Genomic DNA, 25,667 nt, shown 5'->3' with positions numbered 1-25,667 from the left:
ATAAATAAATGAAAAATAACTGTCAATATAAATAAATATAATAAAAGAAAAAACAACGAAAAATAAATAAATAAAAAATAATGGTATTTTGATGCTGATTTATGACTGTGATGGTTTTGACTGTATTTCCTCCACTGCCCTCTATCACCAGCAGGTGGAATCCTCGCTTTACTTTCTCCATCCGTCCATTCCACCTGTCTGTGTCTGAATTTAAAATGCTGAACAGGTGAAAAGATGCTGAATGTGGCGGCCGGTAGGCTCCTTGCTGCTCTGCTCTCGTTAATCTCCTTCCTACTGAAAACATAATGAAACAAAGCACACGGCAGATTGAAGACCAATTGTTATTTCCCTCCTCGTATCTGTATTCATCCCCGTGTGTTTCCCTCTGGCTCTTTGACTCTTTATTACCTCTGATAATGGTTTTACTTTGATTTATAGACTGTCTGGACCGTAATGTTCCACCATTTATTTAAGAAGAGACAATAAGACTAGATGATGGGTTTTTATTATAGTAATAATAAAGAGGAAACGCTGCGTTAAGAGGAAAACATTTCCATCCACTGCTCCTCATTAGTGCCGACACTGAATCACTCTAATGGACCAGCAGAGAGCAGCACTGCACTTTTTTTATTTCCCCCTCAGCATCCTGAGCGTCTCTCAGTGATTCCCAGCTCTCCTCCTCCTGTGCTGGAGGTTTTTGGCAGCTTTCCGGAGCTTTACTAAGAGGACATTTTATTAATTAGGAACTGGAGGTTGTTAAACTTATTTTAAAGGAGAACGCCACTGAATTTCAGCACAGCGATGGATTATTTTCTTTCTTCTTCTTTTTATACAGTCACATTAGCTGTTGTTTCTCATTCCTAGAAGTAGGGCTGGGCGATATATCCATATAAAAAAATACATCCATATAAAAAAATATATTGATACACTGCAGTAGGGCTGGGCGATATGGTCTAAAACTGCCCTTTAGGCTTTTATTTTGTATTAAAAAACACCTTGGAAGAGCAGTATTATCAGAGCTCTGTATATAATATTCATAGTTCTTAAATTATGGCTGGTATTACTGTCCTTTTTACTTCTAGATAGGGCTGGGCGATATGGACCAAAAGTCATATCCCGATATATTTAGGCTGAATATCGATATATGATAGAAAGTGAGAGCAAATGTTCAGTCAAAGTCAAAGCTAAATATGACAGAAAGCTCCACAAAGTGCACATTTAAATAAAAAAATATCTTAAATTAAAATAGCCTATGAAATAGAATAGGCCAATGGTGGTGTAGTTTGTCTGAAAGTAGCTGAAAAACACTATTATATTTGGGTGGTCTGTGGCCTAGAGGTTAGAAAATCAACTTGTTACCACATTTTACCACAAAAAATAGAAATTACCACATTATGGGATCTCCAAAAATAACCTCTTCAAAAAAAAAAGTCATACTACATCTGTTGATTTTTGTCAAAAATGGTCAAATTTTAAAATGGCTAAAAATGCTTCAATTGGATCTATTATAGTCTGATGAAACATATTAGAGTATCATATGGTCAGAAATATTTATATTTATATGAGAAAAGATTAATGAACATTACAAAAGAACTAAATATGACAAACTCTAGTAAGGACAGCATTTATATATAAAGAAAGAAAACAATTTAACTATATTGATAAATGTGATATGGTCTAATTCCATACAAGATAAATTAAAGCTGCCAGCAGAGATGAACTGGCCCGAGCAGAGTGACCTGACGATTATTTGTTTCTTAAAAAAAACTTTAGATTTAGAAGTTTTTACATAATTTATCTTGTTTTAAGAGTTAATTTCTTATTTTAAGCACTTATTTCTCATGCTTATTTCTAGATTTAATAATCTTAATTTAAGAAATCTTGTCAAGGTAAATTATCTGTCCATGCAGCAAGATCATTTCCTTCAGATTTACTGTTTTTATCTTGTTTTTAGACACACCTTTTTGCAGTGTTCATTTTTAAATGTGATATGGAATTCAACCATATGACATATATCGGTATAGTTAAAAAAAAATCTTTCTTTATATATAAATGCTGCCCTTACCAGGGTTTGTCATATTTAGTTCTTTTGTAATGTTCGTTATTTTCTCATTTAAATATATTTATTTCAGAAAAAGATTGGCCTATTTTATTTCATAGGCTATTTTTATTTAAATGTGCACTTTATGAAGCTTTGATTTTAAAAAAGGTTCTCCTGTTGTTATACAGTATTTTTGTTCACTTAAATAAACAATTTCAATAAAACTACTTGTGACGTGTCATATTTGACTTTGACTGAACATTTGCTCTCACTTTGTGATAAAAATATCAGGATATATATCATATGTCGATATTCAGCCTAAATATATCGGGATATGACTTTTGGTCCATATCGCCCAGCCCTGTCTAGAAGTAAAAAGGACAGTAATACCAGCCATAATTTAAAAACTATGAATATTCTATACAGAGCTCTGATAATACTGCTCTTCCAAGGTGTTTTTTAATACAAAATAGAAGCCTAAAGAGCAGTTTTAGACTAAAAAATGATGAAAAAGATTGAAATAAAAAGGTAAAAATGGGCTTTGACAGCAGCCAGAATGGATTTCTGAACAAAAAGCAGACTGCAGTATTATTAGTCCTGCAGGGTTTCTATGAGTCAAGTCAGACGTGCTCTTTCAGCCTTAAAGCTTTAAACTTTGGACAAAAAAAGAAACTGCCACTGCTGCTGCTGCTGCTGCTTCTTCTTTTCAGTCGCAGACTGTTGTTCCGAATGACAAATATTGATCGAACACACTCGCAGGAATCACATCAGTAAATTCAGATGTTCCCTTATTTATTTTTTATTTGTTGCTTCAGAGAGTTTTTACACAAAGTCTAAACAGCCTTCCACATCTGCAGGGTTTAAAACTGATCTCTACCGAAGAGCACAACACCTCACCACACACACACACACACACACACACACACCCGTCAGTCCCTGTCCTGTCCTCAGGTTGACAGTTGGGGCTTTAATTTCATGCTTGGCTGACCTCCCCCTCCCTGCCAGTTGGAAAGTTCCACTGTCACTCATACAGGCTGACTGTCTGTCTGTCTGTCTGTCTGTGTGTGTGTGTGTGTGTGTGTTTCAGGGTGTTTCTGTTTGTGTGCATGAAGGTAAAAAATCGGTGCATATTTATTAAAATGCCAGTGATGTCATCTGACTGGTATCTGTTTATTTCTCTGTTCGTTTGTTTGTTTTCTGCAGGATTGAATTTACCTGCTTGTCTGTATGTGTGTGTGTTTGTGTGCACGTGAGCGCATGTTTGCGTGTGTGTGCGCGCGCGTGTGTTTGTGTGAGTTTGTGTGTGCGTGTGTTTGTATGAGTTTGTGTGCATGTGTGCGTGTGTTTGTGTGTGTGTAATTTTGTGTGAGTTTGTGTGCGCCTGTTTGTGCGTGTGTGAGTTTGTTCGTGTGTGTGTGTGTATACATGTTTGCATGTGTGTGTGTTTGTGTGCATGTGTTTTTGTGTGTGTGTGTTTGTATGCATGTGTGTGTTTGTGTATACGTGTTTGTGTGTGGGTGTGTGTGTGTGTGCATGTGCACGTGCACGTGTGTGTTTGCATGTGTTTGTGTGTGTTTGAAGAGCTCATTTGTGTCTAATCAGGTCAGCAGTCTACAAATTAGCATTGGTGTGTTTGTATTCTGTGTGTGTGTGTGTGTGTGTGTGTGTGTGTGTGTGTTTGTATTCTGTGTGTGTGTGTGTGTATGTGTGTGTGTGTGTGGGGCTGCAGGGCTCATGTCTGCTGTTTATTTTTGTCCAAACTTCAATGCAAACGAAGTGTAAAGATGCATCATGAAAACTTATTAAATCTGAATAATCCACATGAGACACAGATGAAGAGATGTTTCACTGTATTTGTATGTTTGGTTGTGAATACAGTGGTTATTGTTTTAGAAAAGGTCAGCAGATAGAAACATTGATTGTGAATAGCGGAGAATCCAAACAGAGCGAGGAGGTTACTGCATCAGACCGGAGCAGCAGGTCAATAGTCATAAATCACAGCCACCGCTTCCCTTTAAAACTATTCCTATTATATTGCATCTGCCACAAAATGTTATCATTACACCAAAGGGCACGTTGTCTGAGCACAGATAAGAACAACTTGTGTTGCTCACAATTATTTTTTTTCAGTTCAGACCGTAGTCTGTAGAAATAATGGACAACGTGTCTCAAAAGGTGACCCAGCCAATCACAGCTGTCAATCATGATCATCTCCCCATTTTATGGAATCATATAACTTATTTAAATCAAACTCATAAGAAAAATATGACAGGGCATTAGGGCCAAGTATGAAAAAAATATATACATATATACGGACCCAGGGGAGGAGGAGAATATTTAGAGGAAAAAGCAGCACATTTATGAGATTAAGTGTTTCCTTCACAACTAAATGCCCAACCCTAACCCTAACATCAACCTAATATTAACCCTAACCCTAACATCAACCTAATATTAACCCTAACCCTAACATCAACCTAATATTAACCCTAACCCTAACATCAACCTAATATTAACCCTAACATCAACCTAATATTAACCCTAACATCAACCTAATATTAACCCTAATATCAACCTAATATTAACCCTAACCCTAACATCAACCTAATATTAACCCTAACATCAACCTAATATTAACCCTAACCCTAACATCAACCTAATATTAACCCTAACCCTAAAACAAGCCTTTAAAGAAGTGAGGACCGGCCGAAATGTCACACACACAAACGCACGCACGCACGCACGCACGCACGCACGCACGCACGCACGCACACACACACACACACACACACACACGCACACAAGCACAAACACACACAAACACACACAAGCACACACACACGCATACGCATGCACACAACACACATATACACACAAACACAGACACGCGCACACACAAACTTGCACACAGACTCACAAATACACACGAACACACAAACACATGCACACAAACACGCACACACATGCACACACACAAACACACATGCACACACGCACACGCACAAACACATACACACATGCACACACACACGTACACATGCACACACACACAAGCACACACACACACACACACACACACACACAAGCACAAACACACACAAGCACACACACACACAAGCACAAACACACACACACACACACAAGCACAAACATGCACACACAAGCACACACACACACAAGCACACGCATGCACACATACATGCATACGGGCATGTACAAACACACTGAAGCCCATGCACACACACACACACACACACAAGCACACGCACACAAAAACACACACATGAACACATGCGCGCACACACACACATGCATATGCACACACACGCAAACATGTATACACTCACACACAAATACACACATATACGCAAACACACGCACGCGCACACACACACACGTACGCACAAAAAAAACCTCCAAAAACAGCAACAACAAAAAAACATTTTACTATCCTGCTACCTCACTGATGCTTAAACTAATGAAGGAAACCTGAACGCCCATTTACATGAACCTTCTGAAATGTGGCTGCTGCCAACAGTGAGGAATGGGAGGAATGACTGGGAGGGATCACTGGTCATCATGTACAGATGCTGGAAGTCACCAGTTAGAGCACCAAGCTGCTCATCATCTCCCACAGAAACGATGTGAGTTACTGGTTGAAATACAGCAGCACAGTTTAACATGCCAGACACAGATGAGAGTCTTTTCTACAAGCCTACTTTGTATTAAGGCTATAATTTGTGTGAGCCATTCATTTTTCTAAATACAGTCGCTGAAGCACTCAATAGATTTTCTCTCAGTAACAGAAGCTGGTGGAGAATGAGAATCCACTGCAAAGAGACCTACTGTTAGTAAATGTCAGAGTATTTAGATGATCTGCAGCGTGCCAAAGAAAGATTTTAACCCACATTCATATGCAGAATACTGCTCCAAATACTGGAACAGTTACTTCATATCATATGTGATATGTACTGATATTAACCGTATCGACCATATTGATATTATATATCATATTTATACAATAATCTGTATTTCTGCACATTCTATCTACATATTCTTATTCTCATAGTATATTTATTGTATGTATGTCTTGTACAGTCAAGTATTTATATTTATTGATACGCATATATTGTTCCCATATATATATATATTTGTACATATTATATATTGAAGTTATGTACACATGCACACATTGCACATGCTAAATATGACACATTTCTATATGGATTTTATTATTATTATTATTATAATTATATACTGTTGCTACCATCATTACTTTATGCTGTTATTATACTGGAATCATCATCATTATTATTATTATTATTATTATTAATATTATTATTACTATTATATAGTATATCATATACCATATATACTCTACTATTACTTTTATTATAATTATATTATTGTTATAGTTATTACTATTATATATTATTGTAACATATACCATATATATACTCTTCTATTACTATTATTATTACTATTATATATTATTATATCATATACCACATATACTCTACTATTATTATTATTATTATTATTATTATTATTATTACTATTATATATACATCAAGTATCCTTGTCCTTCTCTTTTTTTCTTTTTTTTTCTACCTCAGTATTTTATTCCATTGTATCTTTTCTTTTTATTGTATTCAAATACCGGACTGCTATGATGACCTAACTTATATATATATATATATATATATATATAAAATTATATTTATATATATATATATATATAATTTGATATATTGTACCGGCATTATATATGCATTTAAATACTTGACTATACAAGATATACATACAATAGATAATATACTAAAAGTATAAGAATATGAAAATAAGTAGAATGCGCAAAAGGACAGGAATATTGTGTTATTATGATATATAATATCAATACGATTTATACACATATGACATATGATGTGAAGTATATGTTCCAGTATTTGGAGTGGAGTGTTGTACAGGTGCAATCTATCTCTCTAATAGGTTATGAACACATGATTGTATGCTCATATCTGTAGATGGAAGCTGTGTTTGTTTAGTAGAATGTGTTGAAAGAGGTTATCTGAGAGCAAAGCAAAGTGAAGTCCAATCCATACAGATAGAGTCCAGCTTACAATGGCTGAGCTGCTTGATTCAGGCTTAACACTCAGTCATCCCTGCCTTAATGCTCCTTTAGGCCGTCTAGCGCATTAGTGCCACTGCATTAACACACTGATGCTCTTACTGGAGACAGGCAGGCCCACTACACTGCCTGCATCCACCCGGCCCTGCTGCACCACCATTATGCAGCCCCGATCCATAAAAGTTGATCCTTTTGCACTTGCTGCGTTCAAAGTCGCTTTCAATCGTCAGAATTGACAGATAGTGAGCTTCATGGTCTGGAGCGGGGCAGAGCCAACAATGGTGCTGAGGGACTGTAGCCACGAGCCCATTAAAATGATTTGACTGTCACTTCCGTGCCATCTCCTATTCATCCCCACGGAGCTTTGGCACAGCCACGGTGGCTTCGTGCTACTTTGTGTGTGATGGATGATGCTTTTGGACGACAGTTTTCCACGGGAAGCTCTTAACCTCAACTCGCTAGTTGCACAGTCAACAACCTTCATGGAAAGCTTTTGAAATTGGGTGATTTAGATCAGGGATGGGCAACTTAAATGCTGGAGGGGGCCACAATTTTTCATTGACACATATGGGTGATTCTCATGAAGCCAGTCTAAGTTCTGTCTGTGAAGATTATAAGGACATACTTTATTCAACTAAATATATTTCACTTTTATATGAATGGACAATAAAGCCATGATGAGGCACAATTCATTGTTTTGTGTTAAAATAATATTTTCTAGATTTTTAAACATTTTTGATTCACAAATTCATTACCGTAATGCGTTCAGATAAAAATGTCATGGTTTCCCCACACTTGTATACAATAAATATTTAATAAACTTGATACAAATAAATATACATTTGTTTAAAAATGTATAATTTAACAGAATATGATAAAACATTTTCAACAATGTATAAAGAACAAAATCTGAATGAAAATTGATGAGAAAAAATGGTTAAATTTTATGGTAATGATAGAATTTTTTTAAATAAAATATTTGTACATTTTAATAAAATACATTTTGGTGATACCAGCTACCCTTGAGCATATTTAAGTTTTTACAGTAACATATTGGCAGCAATTAACAAGTACCTAAAGGTACAATAAAGGCTTCTGATTCTGATTCTGATTTTGATTCTGAAGTTGAAAAAGGCACTTTCTGCCATTTGTGCATGAAAAATGTATTTTACGATTTATCGATTATCAAAATAGTGTGATTATTTCTTCTGTCAATCAATCAATCAATCAATCAATCAATCAATCAATCAATCAATCAATCAATCAATCAATCAATCAATCAATCAATCAATCAATCAATCAATCAATCAATCAATCAGTTGAGTAACTGTTGCAGCACCAGTGTGCAACCACTTGACAAGAATAGGACTAACTTGAACTTTTGCATCTGTGCTTTTGGTTTTTGAAAACCTAAAAAAACTCAAGTTACTAGTTATGTTCAGGATAGGGATTTGGTGAACATTTGGTGAATTCTTTGATATGTTGTCAAGGTAAAGGTCCAAAAGTCCTGTTGTCTTAAAATATCAGCAGGACTCAACGGGTTATATGCAGCTTGGAGAAGACCCTTGTTCAGACCGACCCCTTATGGGGAACTTGCTTATGGCATAACTCAACATCTCCATCCGTCCTGCCAACAGACATTGCACGATTGTGTGTCAACAAGAATCAAATTCTCATCTCCGTCTGCCTGGAGGTTCTTCACTTCTTCTGGTTCTGTGCAGCAAACTCATGGCCTTGTTTCTTGTTCTCTGCCAGGGCTTTTATGTAACCCTATTCTGGTTATTTTTTGCAGAGGCTGCTGTGTAGAAAGCAAAAAAGCTCCAAAATCCAACTTGGACTCGTCCCAAATTGAGTTGGTTTTACTCCTGTGTGCCATTAAAAAAACTGTCGTAGAAAATCTTTAAAGAAAAACACTTGACGACCAGGTAGATTCGAATTACAGCCTTGTGCGGGATTTATTGTAGGTATCAAAAACAGATACAGATGCTAAATGTGACAACTCCAAATATCAGAACAACTCTGAGGAGACAACACCCTGTGTTTCTCTTTTTTGTTTGCAGGTTTGTGCGTCATTATTTCTGTGTAACTAAAGTTCAATGTCCTGTAATTTTCTGTTATGTTCCACTTTTGATACACGAGCACACTTGGGAGGTCAGATTCCTATTCTAATGTTATCTTATCAACTAGAGCTAAGCTGACTTGTCTAATGATTTTTTCCTTTCCCATAAAAACTGAAATCCTACCTTGTGCCAGGTCATGCAATCATGCATTCATTTCATATTTTACCTATATATTTTCAATGGATTTACACTACAAAACGTGTTCTGCTCCTGGAAAGAATAGATTAAGATGTGTAGTCCACCCTGTCGTCACACCGCTTGTAACGGATAATGTGGCAATTTTCCTGTTTTAATTCTGGTTTTTTGAGGATTAGGCTTTATGAATTTGGTATGACCCTTAAGCTAATGAAAGCTTTTTGAAAACCAGTTTATTAAACTCAAAGCTGCTTTTATTGGGCTGAGAGGCTCATTTTCATAGTACCTTTTACATTTAGAAATTGGTTTTTAATTGTGGTGACATTTAATTAAAGCTATTAATCACTAAATGAAAGTAACTGAGAATGCATGCAATAAAAGTACATGCATTTTGTAACTCTTTAACCTTTACAGACAATTTGAAGCAATAAGTCTGCAGCAATTAAACAAAAAAATCTGCTTTCTAAGTTGAAGGCAATTACATGCAGCCACAAAAATGATATATCTGAGCAATTTCCTGTGCTTTAAAATGACTAATAACTGATAGTGCATGCTTGTACTTTTATATAGAAGAATATGTATTAAACCACAGGAACCGCAATCAAATGATATCCATAAATAATACAAACCTCACTCGGCTCCTTTGTAAAATCCCATTAACACGTATTGAAGGGATTTAGGATATAACTTCCTGAGCAATTTTGATAAGAATGTGTGCAGAATGTCTCCGGATAACCTAAAGTTGAAGTGTGTGTGCTCTGAAATACTAAACTGGGATTTTTTCAAGTGAGACAACTTCACCAAAGTAAGTAAAAGGCTTCGAGTGTTTGTGCTGTTTGGATTTTATCTTTTCTTATTAACTTCTTGAGTTTCTGTTCAACTCTGAAAGTGTACCTTTTCCTGCACGCTCCTGCACTCTGCAGAAACCTCTTGTCAGTCAAACAGTTTGTCCGGTTTGTGAAGCTGGGAGTTGCCTTTTGATATTTTTAAATCACATTTTGATGGATGTTTTTTGGTGAAGAGGTACAGAGAGAATGGAGTTTCATTAAACCTTTGAGTCTAATTTTAATTGAAATGGAATTGAAAGACTGAATGTACTTTGTCTCAGTCGGTGAGGATGGAACACTCTGACAGCCTCTCTATTATTATTTAAAGCAGACATCTCTTCTCTTTTTCTTTCCCTGCAGGTCCTCGATGGGCGTCATGGAACCTCGGGGTGTTCATGTGTATCCGCTGTGCCGGCATCCACCGCAACCTGGGTGTCCACATCTCCAGAGTCAAATCTGTCAATCTGGACCAGTGGACACCTGAGCAGATCCAGGTACCCATACACAAACAGGACCAGACACATGGACCTAAAATAATATCACAATAGGGCTGTTTCCACTACCGACTTTTGTCTGGACTTTTTTAGTCCCTGTAGAAGAGCAGGGTCTTTTTTTCTCCCCTGAAAAAAGCCTGGTTACTGATTGGATAGAACGCTAAGCAGGATGTGACGTAGTACTCGACGCCACAACAACACGCGCCATTTGTAAAAGCGACTTTGCGACTTTGTTGCTATAATTAGCAACTTTGTTGCTATAATTAGCAACTTTTTGGCTCTCCTTAATGAGCTGCGGGGGCCGGCGGCTCTTTAAGAAGAGTAAGAACGATTCGAAGCGGCAGATTCCTCCTGCAGCAGTCTCTCCCAGCTGCAGGCACAGAGCCGGAGGGGATGTTAGCACCTTAGCGTCCAGTCTGCAAATTGCTAACAGGCTAACAGTTAGCTCTGTAGCAGTACAGTGTGTATGTGCTAAAAGGCTAACAGTTATCTCTGTAGCAGTACAGTGTGTATGTGCTAACAGGCTAATAGCTAGCTCTGTAGCAGTACAGTGTGTATGTGCTAACAGGCTAACAGTTAGCTCTGTAGCAGTACAGTGTGTATGTGCTGCTGCTACAGGAGGTGTTCACTTAGCGATCTCTGTTTGTTTACAACAAGCACCGGACACTCTGTGCACAGTTAGCGATGCCGGTTAATTCACGATCACTATGTATATGATCAGCGGAGACGCTGTGCATAATTAGCCATGCTGGTTTCTTTATGATCAGCTGCTGACTTTGTGCACGTTTTAGAGTTTGTAGCTCCTCTGCAGCAGCATCAATATTTGAAGCATTATCCACGGTCATGACTACACATACCCCACTACTGTCTGTGCATCCAGGGTTAAAATGAGAACAGGACATGCTAGTAGCTCATGCAGGATGACCTTTTATGGTGTGGATTTACTTCATCATTTACATAACACTAAGCATGATGGGAATCCCAGTGGCAAAACCATAAAAAAGTTGTTCAAGTTTCCTCTATATGTTCAGTTTTTGACCTCATATATTGGCACTCATTCTCCTCTTGCTATTAATAGATTCATATTTCCTGTTTTGAAAATGAAAACATTTAAGTTGAGTGGCAGTTTGTCCCTATAGAAATGTTCCTGCAGTATATACAGTGCCACTAACTGACAGCATTTTATGAGCCTTTATAAGCCTGACTGAACATGACAACATATGGAAAGCAGAGGAAAGACATTTTATGATTATGCCATAAACATGTTAATATGAGGAGTGGAACAGAATGTTTTCAAAGGATTAAAACAACCAGCAGTATGTCAGTTGGCACACACACACACACACACACACACTCTCTCTGCCACAGAAATGCAGTATTTATAAGCACTCCACTGTACTTTCACATACACTGTGGATTGTAAACAAACACCCGTGCTTTTATTATTCAATATGTTCCAAATAATTTATATATTATGAATAATAAAAGCATGTATAGTTATATGTATGTATGTACAGTACCAGTGAAACATTTGGACCACCTTCTCATTCAGTGGTTTTTCTTTATTTTTATTATATTTTCCACATTGTAGGAAATGTAGATTAATAAAAAAAAAGTGTTAGGGTTAGGATAAGTGCAGCCCATCGACCGTCTATAGCAAGGGTCAGCAACCTTTTTCATATTGAGTGTCATTTTTACATTTTCTTGTTAATCAGTGTCACATAAAGTGCGTTTCCATCAGGTACTTTTCCCTGGGAGGACTGGGCCGCTTATGAGTGCTTTGGGACGGCACCTGCTACTCCTTAAGAAGAGTAGGAACGAGTCTCCAAAAGTCTCCAATAACACCGGAAAAAGTTGCTAGACTTGTCTCTAGTCGCTTTTTTGAAAAATAACTACTAGAGGGGTCTGAATAGTCACTAAATATAGCAACAAAGTCGCTAAATATAGCAACAAAGTCACTACGTTGGCAACACTGCTTGCCGTGTCGGTCTGGTGTCACATTCGAACTCTGTTGGTTAGCCGCTATAAAAGTTCCTGTATGGGAACAGAGACTGAGGGGAACTAACTAGTGGATGGAGCCTAAACACTCAGAAATACTACGGCTGCACAATTAATCGAATTTTAATCGTGATCACGATTTTGGCCGCCACGATTAAATAAACCTGATCGTCGGCGATATTTCCATTTTAAAATGCGTCTCTCCTGCAGATCTGATCAACACTTTCTACACCAGTAGTCCTCCAACCACCAGGGGGCGGGGCCATTTTTTTCCCCTGAAAAAAGCCTGGTTGCTGATTGGATAAAACGCTAAGCAGGATGTGACGTAGTACTTGACGCCACAACAACACGCGCCAGTTGTAAAAGCTGGCGAAGCAGTGTTGCCAACTTAGCTGCTTTGTTGCTATATTTAGCGACTTTTCAGACCCCCTTAGCGACTATTTTTCAAAAAAGGGACTGGAGACAAATCCAGCGACTTTTTCTGGTGTTATTGCAGACTTTTGGAGACTCGTTCTTACTCTTCTTAACGAGCCGCGGGGCCAGCGGGCCAGAGTAAGAAGAGTTAACATAAAAACATGATCAATTAAAAGTGATTAGACTTTTTTTTTTATTTTTTATTATTATATCTTATAACAGTATATTAAGCATTTAGAATGAGCCCTGTCTTTATAAAATGAAAACACTGATTACATAAAAGCATCAATACAAACAATGTAATAATATATTTAGAATATATATAAAACAACCTGAGTGGGTCCATTCTGCATAACGAGTACTTTTACTTTTGATACTTTAAGTACATTTAGATGCTGATACTTTTGTACTTTTACTTCAGTACGTTTTGAATGCAGGACTTTTACTTGTAGTGGAGTCATTTCACAGTGTAATATTAATACTTTTACTAAAGTAAGAGGTCTGAATACTTCTTCCACCACTGATCTTAACATATTCATACTCATAGTATGTATCTAGTGTATTTATAAGCCTCACTTTTTATTCAACATCCTCTTTCTTTTATATTTTTCTCTGTAAATTATGCACACTACTCTGCACTTTACTGCCTTTCTGTGCTTCTAATTAGATGCTAAAGTGCAGTGTGTTATCTGAGTACCTGTAGTCTGTGCAATGACAATAAAGTAGAGTCTAATCTAATGCTCAGGGAACACACAGAAGTGTAATTAGTGTGTGTTTAGGTGTGTTTTGTGGGAAAGTAGCATGTCTCATTGATTCAATTACACACAGTAAATCAGGAGAGCTGCTCTGTGTGTGTGTGTGTGTGTGTGTGTGTGTGTGTGTGTGTGTGATCACCTGAACAAGCCAGTAATTTATTCAATCAACCATTTGTTAATATATCCAATTGTTGGGTGTGTATGTGCGCAGAGCGTCAGAAGGTGTGTGTGTGTTTCTTGAAGCCGATCCATCAGCTGAGTCGAGTCAAAGGGTCTCACTCTGAATGTTAATCACTGTTTTCAATGACTAATTAATTCTGGATGGCTGAGTATTCCGACTCCATCTCCTCCACTTCTCCTATCATCACCCCATTTATCACCCTCCTCTTAATTTAGCCTTGACACATACGGCCAGTGTGTCTTTCACTCTGTGTCTTTGTGTATGTGTGTATGTGTGTGTGTATGTGTGTGTGTGTGTGTGTGTGTGTGTTAACTCTACGGAGTCTTTTTGCGCTATTTTCTCCATTTTCTGAATCCTTTTCATCCTGCCTGTATTCACCACTTAAAACATGTTTAAATGCCATGTTGGTATATATTTTTTTCACCTATATGACCTGATAATAATAATTGATTTTTCATTCTGATTTACTGGGTTAAAACATGTTGAACCAAAAAGAAACAAAGAAAAACCAACATAAATGTGATCTTGTGATTGTGTGTGATCCTGTCATCAACTCTGGTTTTTATTCTAGTGGGACTCTATTTTATTTGTGTCTTGTGTGTTTAGCGGTTCAATTTTGGTTGTTTTGTGTATTTTTTAGTCATTTTGTGTCTTTTGTTGTCTATTTTGTCATTTTGTGTCTTTTGTTGTGTCTTTTTTGGGTCATCTTGTCTTCTCATTTTGTGTCTTTTTGTGTCTTTTTTGGTCATCTTTTGTCTTTGAAAGTCATTTTGTGTCTTTTTTGTGTCCTTTTTGGTCATTTTCTGTCTTGTTATGTGTCTTTTTTAGTTATTTTGTGTCTTTTTTTAGCCGTTTTGTGTCTTTTTTGGTCATTTTCTGTCTTTTTGATGTCATTTTGTATCTTTTTTATGTCATTTTGTGCTTAGGTGCTTTTGGTGACTCCAGTGGGCAAATTGACTTGAATGCTAATGCATGGAATGAAAGAACTTGTTGTGTGTGTTTGACATGTTCTTCAAGGCTTTACCATTGGCTTTGCAGGTATTAACAGCACATATATTGTTCTCCCTGTTCTCCTTGTGTCCTTGCAGAGTATGGTGGACATGGGCAACGGCAGAGCCAAACAGCTGTATGAAGCCCACCTACCAGAGGGCTTCAGACGGCCACAGACAGACCAGTATCCTTCTCACCGGGTCTTACCTCAGTCATACATGATTTTACTTTCAGCAAAGCAGAAATAATCTGTCTTGATCAAGCAATCCAGTTGTAGATGGGAGATTTATACTTCAGTTGCTTGTAAGTCATCACACAATGTCTAGACGATAGACTTTAGTCCCCTTTCAGCCACAACCGTAGTTTGTTTTTATTCTTTTTCCACTCGACGGATCAAAAATGAAAGTTGGCCAACATTTTCCTTTCACCCCTACGGCAACTGCCAGGGCCACAAAATAATGCACAATGTGAAATACAGAAAAATCTGAATTAGGAATGGGAATAATTAATCGACGATCGATTAATGGTCAATCACATGGAATTTTTTTAATTTAAATTTAATCTCTGACTGTGTACTCCCTGAACTGAAACATGGCCGAGCGTTTTGTGGCCGTATGTCAATCAGCCAATGAGCTGAGAATTAAGTTGTATAAAGCTACAGTTTGCAAACTGAAAGTTGCAGTAACAATTATAAAACACACAGAAATACAAAAGCATTAACTTGAGCAAAACTAGCTTACTGTATCAAACCTTGCTAGCATGCATTATTAGGTTTAATTTTATTTAAAAACTTATTTAAACACAAAGCACATTTAAAAACTAACCTCATGCCTCTTTGGGGGTTAAAACATAAAACATTGAACCCCTTGACGTTATCTTCACAGTTTAATCTCACTGAGTTAGGTTTACGGTCGACAGGAAGTCTCTTTTCGTCCTTTCAAAATAAAAGCATCCATTATCAAAACAGGCTTTTTCATAGTACTGTGTATATATCTTTTATTTTGCCCATGTATGCATGTTTTTACACATACTGGAGTACGTATAAAAACATATAGATTAATGGATGAATTGATTGTTACCGTTATAGATGCTGGAGTTGGCAGGTTTCTTCCATACGCCCATCCCTAATACATATATAGAGATGAATTCAACCCCAACCTCATTCAAAAAAATAAAATAAATGTCACAACAGATGCCACCCATTGGTGTGAAAACTCCCTGTCATTGAACACTTGCACATAAAATGCTGTTGTCACGCTACATAATACAATATAACTGCACGTCACCATGCATAGACTTTTATAAAGCTCTCTATTACTATGCATTGATTTGCATTCCCCTATATATACCACCTACATTTACATGCTTAAAGCTCCCTTTGTCGCCATATATTTGCATACCAACTCCTGTCGTCACCAGACATTTGCATAAAAATGATTTATGTCACCATTGATGTAACATAAAGATAGGTGACGAATGGGAGGAAACACCAACATAAACACATTCACCACCTGCAGCAGAGACTCTAAACACTGGGCTTCCAGAAGATTTTCAAGCTATTGAGGTTTGATGGATGTTAAAGCCGTAACATTATCATTTACTGACCTGGCCCTACTGTAAATTTACCTCTAAAGTTCTGGCTGTAAACTCCATGAGGCCAGTTTCAGTTTGATGATGATATACCAAGTAAAACTGGAGACAAGCTCAAATAGATTTAGTATAAAATGATAGAACTGGATGGAACCCTCTTATATGTTATATTTGACACCTTTGTTTCAACATTTCAAATTCTTTATTGAGCATGATAGTGTGTCAAAATCACATTTTATGTTGGACTAAAGGACTAAAAAGACACAAAATGACTAAAAAAAGACACAAAATGACCAAAAAAAGACACAAAATGACTAAAAAGACACAAAATGACTAAAAAAGACACAAAATGACCAAAAATGTACTGACCTGTCTGTCCTGCCCTGTTGGAGGAAGATCCCACTCCCATCAGGATATAAATGTTTAAATATAAAGGCACTTAGAGCTCTTCCTCTTGTGATCTTGATCCAGAATGAAGGTCGACTCGGCCTCCAAAGCTTTTTTACACATAGTTACACAATATCACTATTGAACCTGTTACTATACAGCAGGGCTCTCAAACTCAAATTACCTGGGGGCCGCTGGAGGCAGTATCAAAATGACCAAAAAAAGACACAAAATTACTAAAAAAAAGACACAGAATTACCAAAAAAACACAAAAGTATATAAAAAAGACAAAATTATTAAAGAAGACACAAAATTATTTAAAAAAGACACAAAATTACCAAAAAGGGTAATTAAAGGGACCTTCCACACACAACACGGTAAAGTGTCATTCATATAAAACTCACATTAAACTTTCATATCAAGGTGGGGGCCACAAAATATCGTCACGAGGGCCGCAATTGGCCAGCGGGCCGCAAGTTTGAGACCCATGCTCTAAAAGAAACCAGTCAGCCAGGCGGTGAAATGACAAATTGGTAATAAGAATTACTGTACAACTTGGCTGGTAATGAGCTGTAATCAATGAGTGATCTCTGTAATTTTAGTGTTGATTTACACTAATATCAATACCAATGACTTACTGCTACCAATATACACTCTATCAGCACACTGATCCATTTAACCCCGCCTGAAATCACTTCCTGTAACGGGCCTTTTTCTGTGTCAAAGCAGAGAAATTACAGTCAAACTTGAGCTTCATCGGCACTTCCTCCATCATTTTCCAGCAGCGAATAAGAAGAGACAGGCTGCGCTACGTCAGCACATTTAATCAGAACACCTCTAGCTGTGTCTGTGTACACAACGGTGAAACAGCGGTATCCAGTTTGCCCTTTTCCACGCTACAAGACAAGACAGCTGTGTGGTTAACACAGCAGCATATGTTCATATTTCCACCAGCAGACTGAAAATAAATAATCTCCCTGTTTGAAATGCTGCTCTAATACCCTATCTTGTATCTGGCGAGCCCATTTGTGCGGGTGGTCATCATTCTTCACTCTTTTGAAGTCCATTAGTCGTTCTGACAGCAGCGCCGCTGGCTGAAAACAGCAGATAACAGAGCCAGGATTAGAGCCGCTGAATGTGTGTGAGTGTTTTCTATGTTCACTTCTGTGTTCACACTCACACATCGTTTTGGCCACGCTGCTTACTGCGCCATGGAGGTGAATGACAGAATGGAGCGTGGGTCCCCCGCCATATCTTCTATTTTGTTTTCAACTCCTACATTGGTTGTGTATGTGTATCTATGAGTTCCCATTGACATCAGCATCACAACACCACATGCAATTCTTTAGAAAATCCTTGTGCATTTTTGTTAACAAAACCCAAATCTATCTATCTATCTATCTATCTATCTATCTATCTATCTATCTATCTATCTATCTATCTATCTATCTATCTATCTATCTATCTATCTATCTATCTATCTATCTATCTATCTATCTATCTATCTATCTATCTATCTATCTATCCATCTATCTATCCATCTCTCTAGCTCTCCATCATCCATCCATCCATCCATCTCTCTAGCTCTCCATCCATCCATCCATCCATCTCTCTAGCTCTCCATCCATCTATCCATCCATCCATCTCTCTAGCTCTCCATCCATCCATCCATCCATCCATCCATCTCTCTAGCTCTCCATCCATCCATCCATCCATCCATCCATCCATCCATCCATCCATCTCTCGACCTCTCCATCCATCCATCCATCCATCCATCCATCCATCCATCCATCCATCCATCCATCCATCCATCTCTCGAGCTCTCCATCCATCCATCCATCCATCCATCCATCCATCCATCCATCCATCCATCCATCTCTCTAGCTCTCCATCCATCCATCCATCCATCCATCCATCCATCCATCCATCCATCTCTCTAGCTCTCCATCCATCCATCCATCCATCCATCCATCCATCCATCTCTCTAGCTCTCCATCCATCCATCTCTCTCTCTCTCCATCCATCCATCTCTCTAGCTCTCCATCCATCCATCCATCTCTCTCTCTCTCCATCCATCCATCTCTCTAGCTCTCCATCCATCCATCCATCCATCCATCCATCTCTCTCTCTCCATCCATCCATCTCTCTAGCTCTCCATCCATCCATCCATCCATCTCTCTAGCTCTCCATCCATCCATCCATCCATCCATCCATCTCTCCAGCTCTCCATCCATCCATCCATCTCTCTCTCTCCATCCATCCATCTCTCCAGCTCTCCATCCATCTATCCATCTATCCATCTCTCTATCTCCCTATCCATCCATCCATCCATCCATCCACCATCACATTTATACATTTTTATCTTGGCCCCCTTTAATTACTGACATCCATAAATCTGCTTTTATTGAAATGATCATATAACTATTATATAAATATTGTGTAACTAAAGTCTCTGTCTGTCTCTCTATCAAATTTTTCTTGACACCCATTATTGGATTGACTTCCTACTTAGCGGTTGTGTTGTTGAGGATCCAACAGAATGTGGTGTCAACTGCTGAAGATCTACAGGACATATTTATGAAGTGCCTTATGTTTACAGTGTGAAGCGTATCGAGAGGTGGTGACCCCCTATTAGCTTTACACCACAGAATGGCAGGCTGAGTACAGCTCGCTCTCCATCAGTGGAGGAGAAGAAATGACGCATGTGCTGCAGCATTGTAAGGGCACCCAATCTGAATATTAGCAGCCCATTAAATGGACATTATCAGTTGTTTTTAGCCTCATACATATCGACACAAGGGCTCTGCTGCACCTGCTTGTAGGTCCATTGATTGGCTGGTTGCAGTTTTTGCTGTTGGTTGAAACTCTTTTGCAGATTTTTTTTAAGTTGAGGTGCTGAAACTCTGTGGTGAAGTTCAGGGGAAAAAAACAACTTGGTTTGGAAAAATATATCAGTTCAACTCTTTGACATCCAGCTGGACAGAACTCCACGTCTCCAGCGGTTGTAGCGTTCAGAGCTCCATGTTGTAGTGCACCATCATCTGTTCTGCTGTTTCCAATCAACAGTAATAAATAAGAGCCGTGTTTGAGATGCAGCTCCAGCAGCCTTCCTCCTCCTCCTCCTCCTCCTCCTCCTCCTCCTCCTCCTCCTCCTCCTCCTCCTCCTCCTCCTCCAGCCCGTCTTGTAGCTCGACTCGTGCGGGTGGTCATCATTTTTCAATCTTTTGAAGTCTATTACTCGATCCGACAGAAGCGTTGCTGCTGAAATAGAGAGATAAGAGAGTCTGGATTAGCGTCGATGCAGCCTGGGTGTCATACGTGTGTGTGTGTGTGTGTGTGTTTGTGTGTGTGTGTGTGTGTGAGGTTGAGCGTGTGTGTGACTTACTTATGTCTTTCATGATGATTTTGACTAGAGCAGAAATCCTACTATAACCACCATGATCACCCCTAATTTCTATTGTTAACCCTGTGGAGTCTCTAAAAGCTCCAAATAATCCAGACTTGTTGCCTCGATCCAGACTAGAAAACAAAGCAGCGTGGAGCCCTACTGTAAATTTACCTCTAAAGTTCTGGCTGTAAACTCCATGAGGCCAGTTTCAGTTTGATGATGATGATATACCAAGTAAAACTGGAGACAAGCTCAAATAGATTTAGTATAAAATGATAGAACTGGATGGAACCCTCTTATATGTTAGATTTGACACCTTTGTTCACATTTGCAACATTTAAAATTCTTTATTGAGCATGATAGTGTGTGAAAATCACATTTTATGTTGGACTAAAAGACTAAAAAGACACAAAATGACTAAAAAAAGACACAAAATGACCAAAAAAAGACACAAAATGACTAAAAAAGACACAAAATGACCGAAAACCCCCACAAAATGACCAAAAAAAGACACAAAAAAGACACAAAATGACTAAAAAGACACAAAATGACTAAAAAAGACACAAAATGACCAAAATTGTTACGCTAAACACACAAGACACAAATCAAATAAAGTCCCACTAGAATAAAAACCAGAGTTGGATGACAGGATCACACACAATCACAAGATCACATTTATGTAATATCTCTGCTGTCCCTCACATCCGTAAAATCAGAAAACGAAAGCTGGAAACAGACTAATGTATGTATTTCCAGTATTCTAGAGAACTACAATTCATTGATGATTTTGAACACAATAGGTACTTTGTGTTTCTGTCGTGTGTGCATAATGGATATCTGGATGTGTTTGGTCAGTATTTAAGTCCTTAACCCTAACCTATAGAGCAGTGGAGGTCTTCATCCGGGACAAGTACGAGAGGAAAAAGTACTACAACAAGGAGGCGCTGGCTGCCGCTCCAGTGAGTATCACAACTTCTTGTTTTCTACGTTTTATTCACCTCAAGTTTAGTCACATTTAACAATCGTGTTCTACTCATGTCATGTGGTGAGTTCAGTCTTGGGGCAGCCAAGCGTTATTATCGGTGGTCAAAACATACTAAAAATAACTTTATGGCCGGCTGGCATCAGTCATTTCCAGTGGTGGAATGTAACTAAGTACATTTACTCAAGTAGTGTACTGAAGTAAACATTTTGAGGTACTTGTACTTTACTTACCATTTTATGTAACTTTATACTTCTACTCCACTAAATTTAGCTGACAGCTTTAGTTACTTTTGACATGAAAATCAAGATAAATTTAAAGTGATAAGATTTTCTTTATTATACATCATAACAGTATATTAAGTAGTTAAAATGAGCCCTATCTTGAGGAAATCAATATGCTGCTTACATAAATGCATCCATACAAACAATGTAATAATATATTTAGAATATATAAAACAGTCTGAGTGGGTTCATTCTGCATAACGAGTATTTTTTACTTCTGATACTTTAAGTACATTTTGATGCTGATACTTTTGTACTTTTACTTCAGTAAGTTTTGAATGCAGGACTTTTACTTGTAGTGGAGTCATTTCACAGTGTGGTATTAGTACTTTTACTGAAGTAAAGGATATGAATACACCACTGCTCAAAACTACATCACTTTCAGCATTAACATCCATTTATTTAGTAGTAATAGTAGTATTTAGAAGTAGTTTTGTAATGAAAATTCCACCTTTTCACAACATCGATGATTTTTGTTTGCATTTAATGATGTGTCGATCTCCTGCAACATGTAGCATAGCTATTTTTAGAAATGCTTTGGTGCCATTCATATGCACGCAAAATTGATTTTAGCTCATGCATTGAACATAATAAATGAATAAATAAAAGTGTAAAGTCGTGTTATTTGCATGCAGACTAAAGAGACTGTGTTGATTCAAGCTCTCATAACTCTGCATGATATCTGCACATACCAGCTTTTATTTCTTCTCGTTGATGGTCAAATATGAATAATTTCCATCTCTTGCTTTTTGGCCGGAAACTCCAAATGCTTGCAGAAAGTTTAAAAGTGCAGTTTATAACTGCATCAAAGAGTGTGTGCAGGTTTTGGCTGCTGTTGTGTAAAGAGTTCAAATGTGCTACTTATCACATTTGGCATCTTTTCCTTACACAAGACATTTGAAACGGTTCCAGCACTGGTTCCTCTGTGCCAAGGCCTCATGGTCGGCTTCCAGTATCTTTCACTCACCAAGCCTGTAAAGTTTGTATTTTTACAGTCACTCACCTTCTCTGCACTCATATCAATAAAAAACGGTTGCTGTTTCCTGAACTTACATGTGTGGACGGGCAGTGAAATCCCTTTCTAGCCTGATTTCAGCCCAAACAACACGGCTTTATTGGATCTGATAGCGACAGAGAGTCGAATAACCTTTCAGAAACACTGTTATCTTTTGATACAGGTCTTTATCAGGAAGTAGAGATGTCTGGCTATGTGTTTGTGTGTGTCAGTGTCAAGAATGTTGCTTCTTTTGTGTGTATAATAGGACAGAGAGGATGTGATTGAGTAGGTGTGTGTGTAGGTGGGTGGATGCACATCCTCTTGTCTTGTTTCCACAGAGATTATCTGTGTGAGGTGTGTGTTACAGTGTTACAGTGAGTGGGATGCTTCTATACTGCCAGTTATGCAAGGCAGTATGAACACTCACCAAAAAGTGTGTGACGGAGTGTGTGCGTGAGAGTTAGAGTGTGTGTTCATGGACAAACTTCTTTGCCCCCCACAAAAAATTACACTCTCATTCCCACTCTCACAGAAATTACACTCCCTAACAGTTTGACTCAGCGGTGCTGACTGTGTTGTGTGTGAGCTGAAAACAATTTAAATTTCACTTTTCTTGTCTGTCTCATAACTCCTCGTTACTCAGTAATTCAGAGATTATTAAGAGTGCACATTTAAATAAAAAACAATCTTAAGTAAAAATAGCCTAATACAAAATAACTAGGTATGACAATCCCTCGTAAGGGCAGCATTTATATATAAAGAAATACATTTTTTTTAACTATACCTATGTATGTATGTATGTATGTATGTATGTATGTATGTATATATATATATATACATACATACATACATACATATAGTTCAATTTTTACACGATATACACGATATGGTCTAATTCCATATCACATTTAAAAATATATCGATATATTTTTTATATCGATATATCGCCCAGCCCTACTGAACAGCTACTTTTACGTCACAATCTAAAAAAAGAAACTGAAGAATAAGAAGAAGCCCGGTGGAAAGTATAAAAAAGCACACTCAATAATAACAATAAAAGGTATATCACACTAGAATGTAGACGTAAAAGGAGATACAAACTATTCAAAAGCAATTAAAAACAAAGTTACTTGGTAAATCTGCGGTGAACTTTTCTTGGAGAGAGTGGAGGCCTGCCAGCAGCTCTGCGCGGCTGTACTTAGTGTCAGAGGATGGCAGAAGTTAAGTAGGCTGCCACAGCTGGCTGTAGGAACACACAGAACATTGGCAAGCACTGTGGACACAGCAGACAGGACATCCCTATGACTAACACAGGCAAATAAGGTTGAAAATCAGCAAAGTCTTCCTCCAGGGTGACTGTGCTGCTCTCTTGAGACATTTTTAGGCCAATCACTGGGCTCGTCACAGAGGGGCTGCAAGATGCACTGTGATGTCTTGTTGTTTCCACTAACATAGAAATAATGCGCGGTCCATATAGAGACACACACATACACAGACTAATTCACTCATGGTAGAACAATGCTGCATGGCCAGTGGACACGGAGTGGATGTACTCTGTGAACAAAGTACAGCAAGATGTCCATGACAACACAACACCGTCCTCTCCACCTTTCTGTCCATGCATCTCACACACATGCAAACAAACACACAACCAAACTCTTATATGCACCAGAACTTTCAGTCCCAACTTTCTGATTTAAAGATACAAATAGATTTTTCTGCAGAACGGTTTCAGAATTGAAATGCGAAAATGTCCAAACACACTGGCCCTCATTTATCAAACGAGCATAGAAACGAGCGCAGAAAAGAGCGCAGAAACGAGCGCAGACCTGAGTGTATATTTCGTCTTACGACAGGATTCACATGGGATTTATCAAGCAATCGTATCTCACCAATCACAGCCTAAGAACGATCGGCTGTTGATAAATGTGGCGTCTCGAAACGAGCGTCATTTAAATGTCACGCCCTAATATATATAATATACACATAATATGTACCTGATTCAGAGGCCTCGGCTCGAGAGTTACGGCACCGAAGGGCGCAATACGGCCAAAAAGAGGATTTTTCCCCCCTAAAGTCAACTTTATTAGCAAAGTGCACCGTTACAAATAACAACAGGAGGAAATAGACATGTTACAGAAATACACAGCGACAGAAGTTTATGAAATAAAAGTAGCCTACGACCACGAGCCTGGACGACCACTTTGACTGTTTCTACGAGAAACACTGCATGCTTTGAGCGCCATCAGCTGGAGGGGCACCGCCAGTCACCCTCAAGGGGAGAAAAAAACAAAAAAACAAATAATTGTCGATGCCATTGTCGCCCTCGCTTCGTGTTCTGTCTTGAAAATGATAAATATTAACAAAATAAAGAAACGTCTCACTTCTCACTTGTGGTGCTGAGTCATGTGACGTGTGGTCATTGCCTTGCCCCCCTTTAGACGGTCAGATCGCTGTCAGAGGTCAGGTCACGTCAAGTGACAGACACGTTATGTTTTGATATATGTTGCAAGATTAAACGGCCGTCAAAGCTCTCCGGTGATCAGTATCGAAAGAGAAGAAAAGAGGAGGAGCAGAAGACGTTTTGTGTTAAGACGTTTTATTTGTATTAGCTTGCTAGCTAGGTTGAAATAAAGCAATGCTAGCTTAACACAGTTAAGCACATTTTTCGCGGGGTTTTCACTTCAATTGTCTCTCTTGTCTCTAACTTTGTTAGCGGTCTCCAGCTGTGCTTCTTTGCGAATTAACTTGTAAGTTCATAATTATAGAGAGACAGTTGTATTATGTAGCCTGGTTGGCACCATGGGTAAACAAAAACGCCTAGGGCACCAAATGGCCTAGAGCCGGCCCTGACTGCCAGTATCCTCCAAACATACAGTTACAGTACGATGATGTAACTGCAGTGAATTTTTCTATAAGTGCTGAATAGATAAGAGAAGCCAACAGATTCCTCATGCTC

At 38.2% G+C, this 25,667-nt stretch overlaps 1 protein-coding gene across 1 annotated transcript in view; it reads left to right on the top strand.

Annotated features, from left to right (window-relative positions):
* smap1 (small ArfGAP 1) overlaps nucleotides 1-25,667 on the top strand; it is a 55,643-nt gene that overhangs the window by 13,473 nt on the left and 16,503 nt on the right. The window contains exons 2-4 of the mRNA XM_059323769.1: nucleotides 10,609-10,742; nucleotides 15,179-15,264; nucleotides 21,329-21,404. Coding sequence (XP_059179752.1) covers nucleotides 10,609-10,742; nucleotides 15,179-15,264; nucleotides 21,329-21,404 — 296 coding nt within the window. The remainder of the gene's footprint in view (nucleotides 1-10,608; nucleotides 10,743-15,178; nucleotides 15,265-21,328; nucleotides 21,405-25,667) is intronic.

The sequence above is a fragment of the Centropristis striata genome, chromosome 20 (assembly GCF_030273125.1).
Source record: "Centropristis striata isolate RG_2023a ecotype Rhode Island chromosome 20, C.striata_1.0, whole genome shotgun sequence".
Taxonomy (NCBI): domain Eukaryota; kingdom Metazoa; phylum Chordata; class Actinopteri; order Perciformes; family Serranidae; genus Centropristis; species Centropristis striata.
Note: the sequence above shows the minus strand (reverse complement) of the source record. Positions and strands in the feature narration are given on the sequence as shown.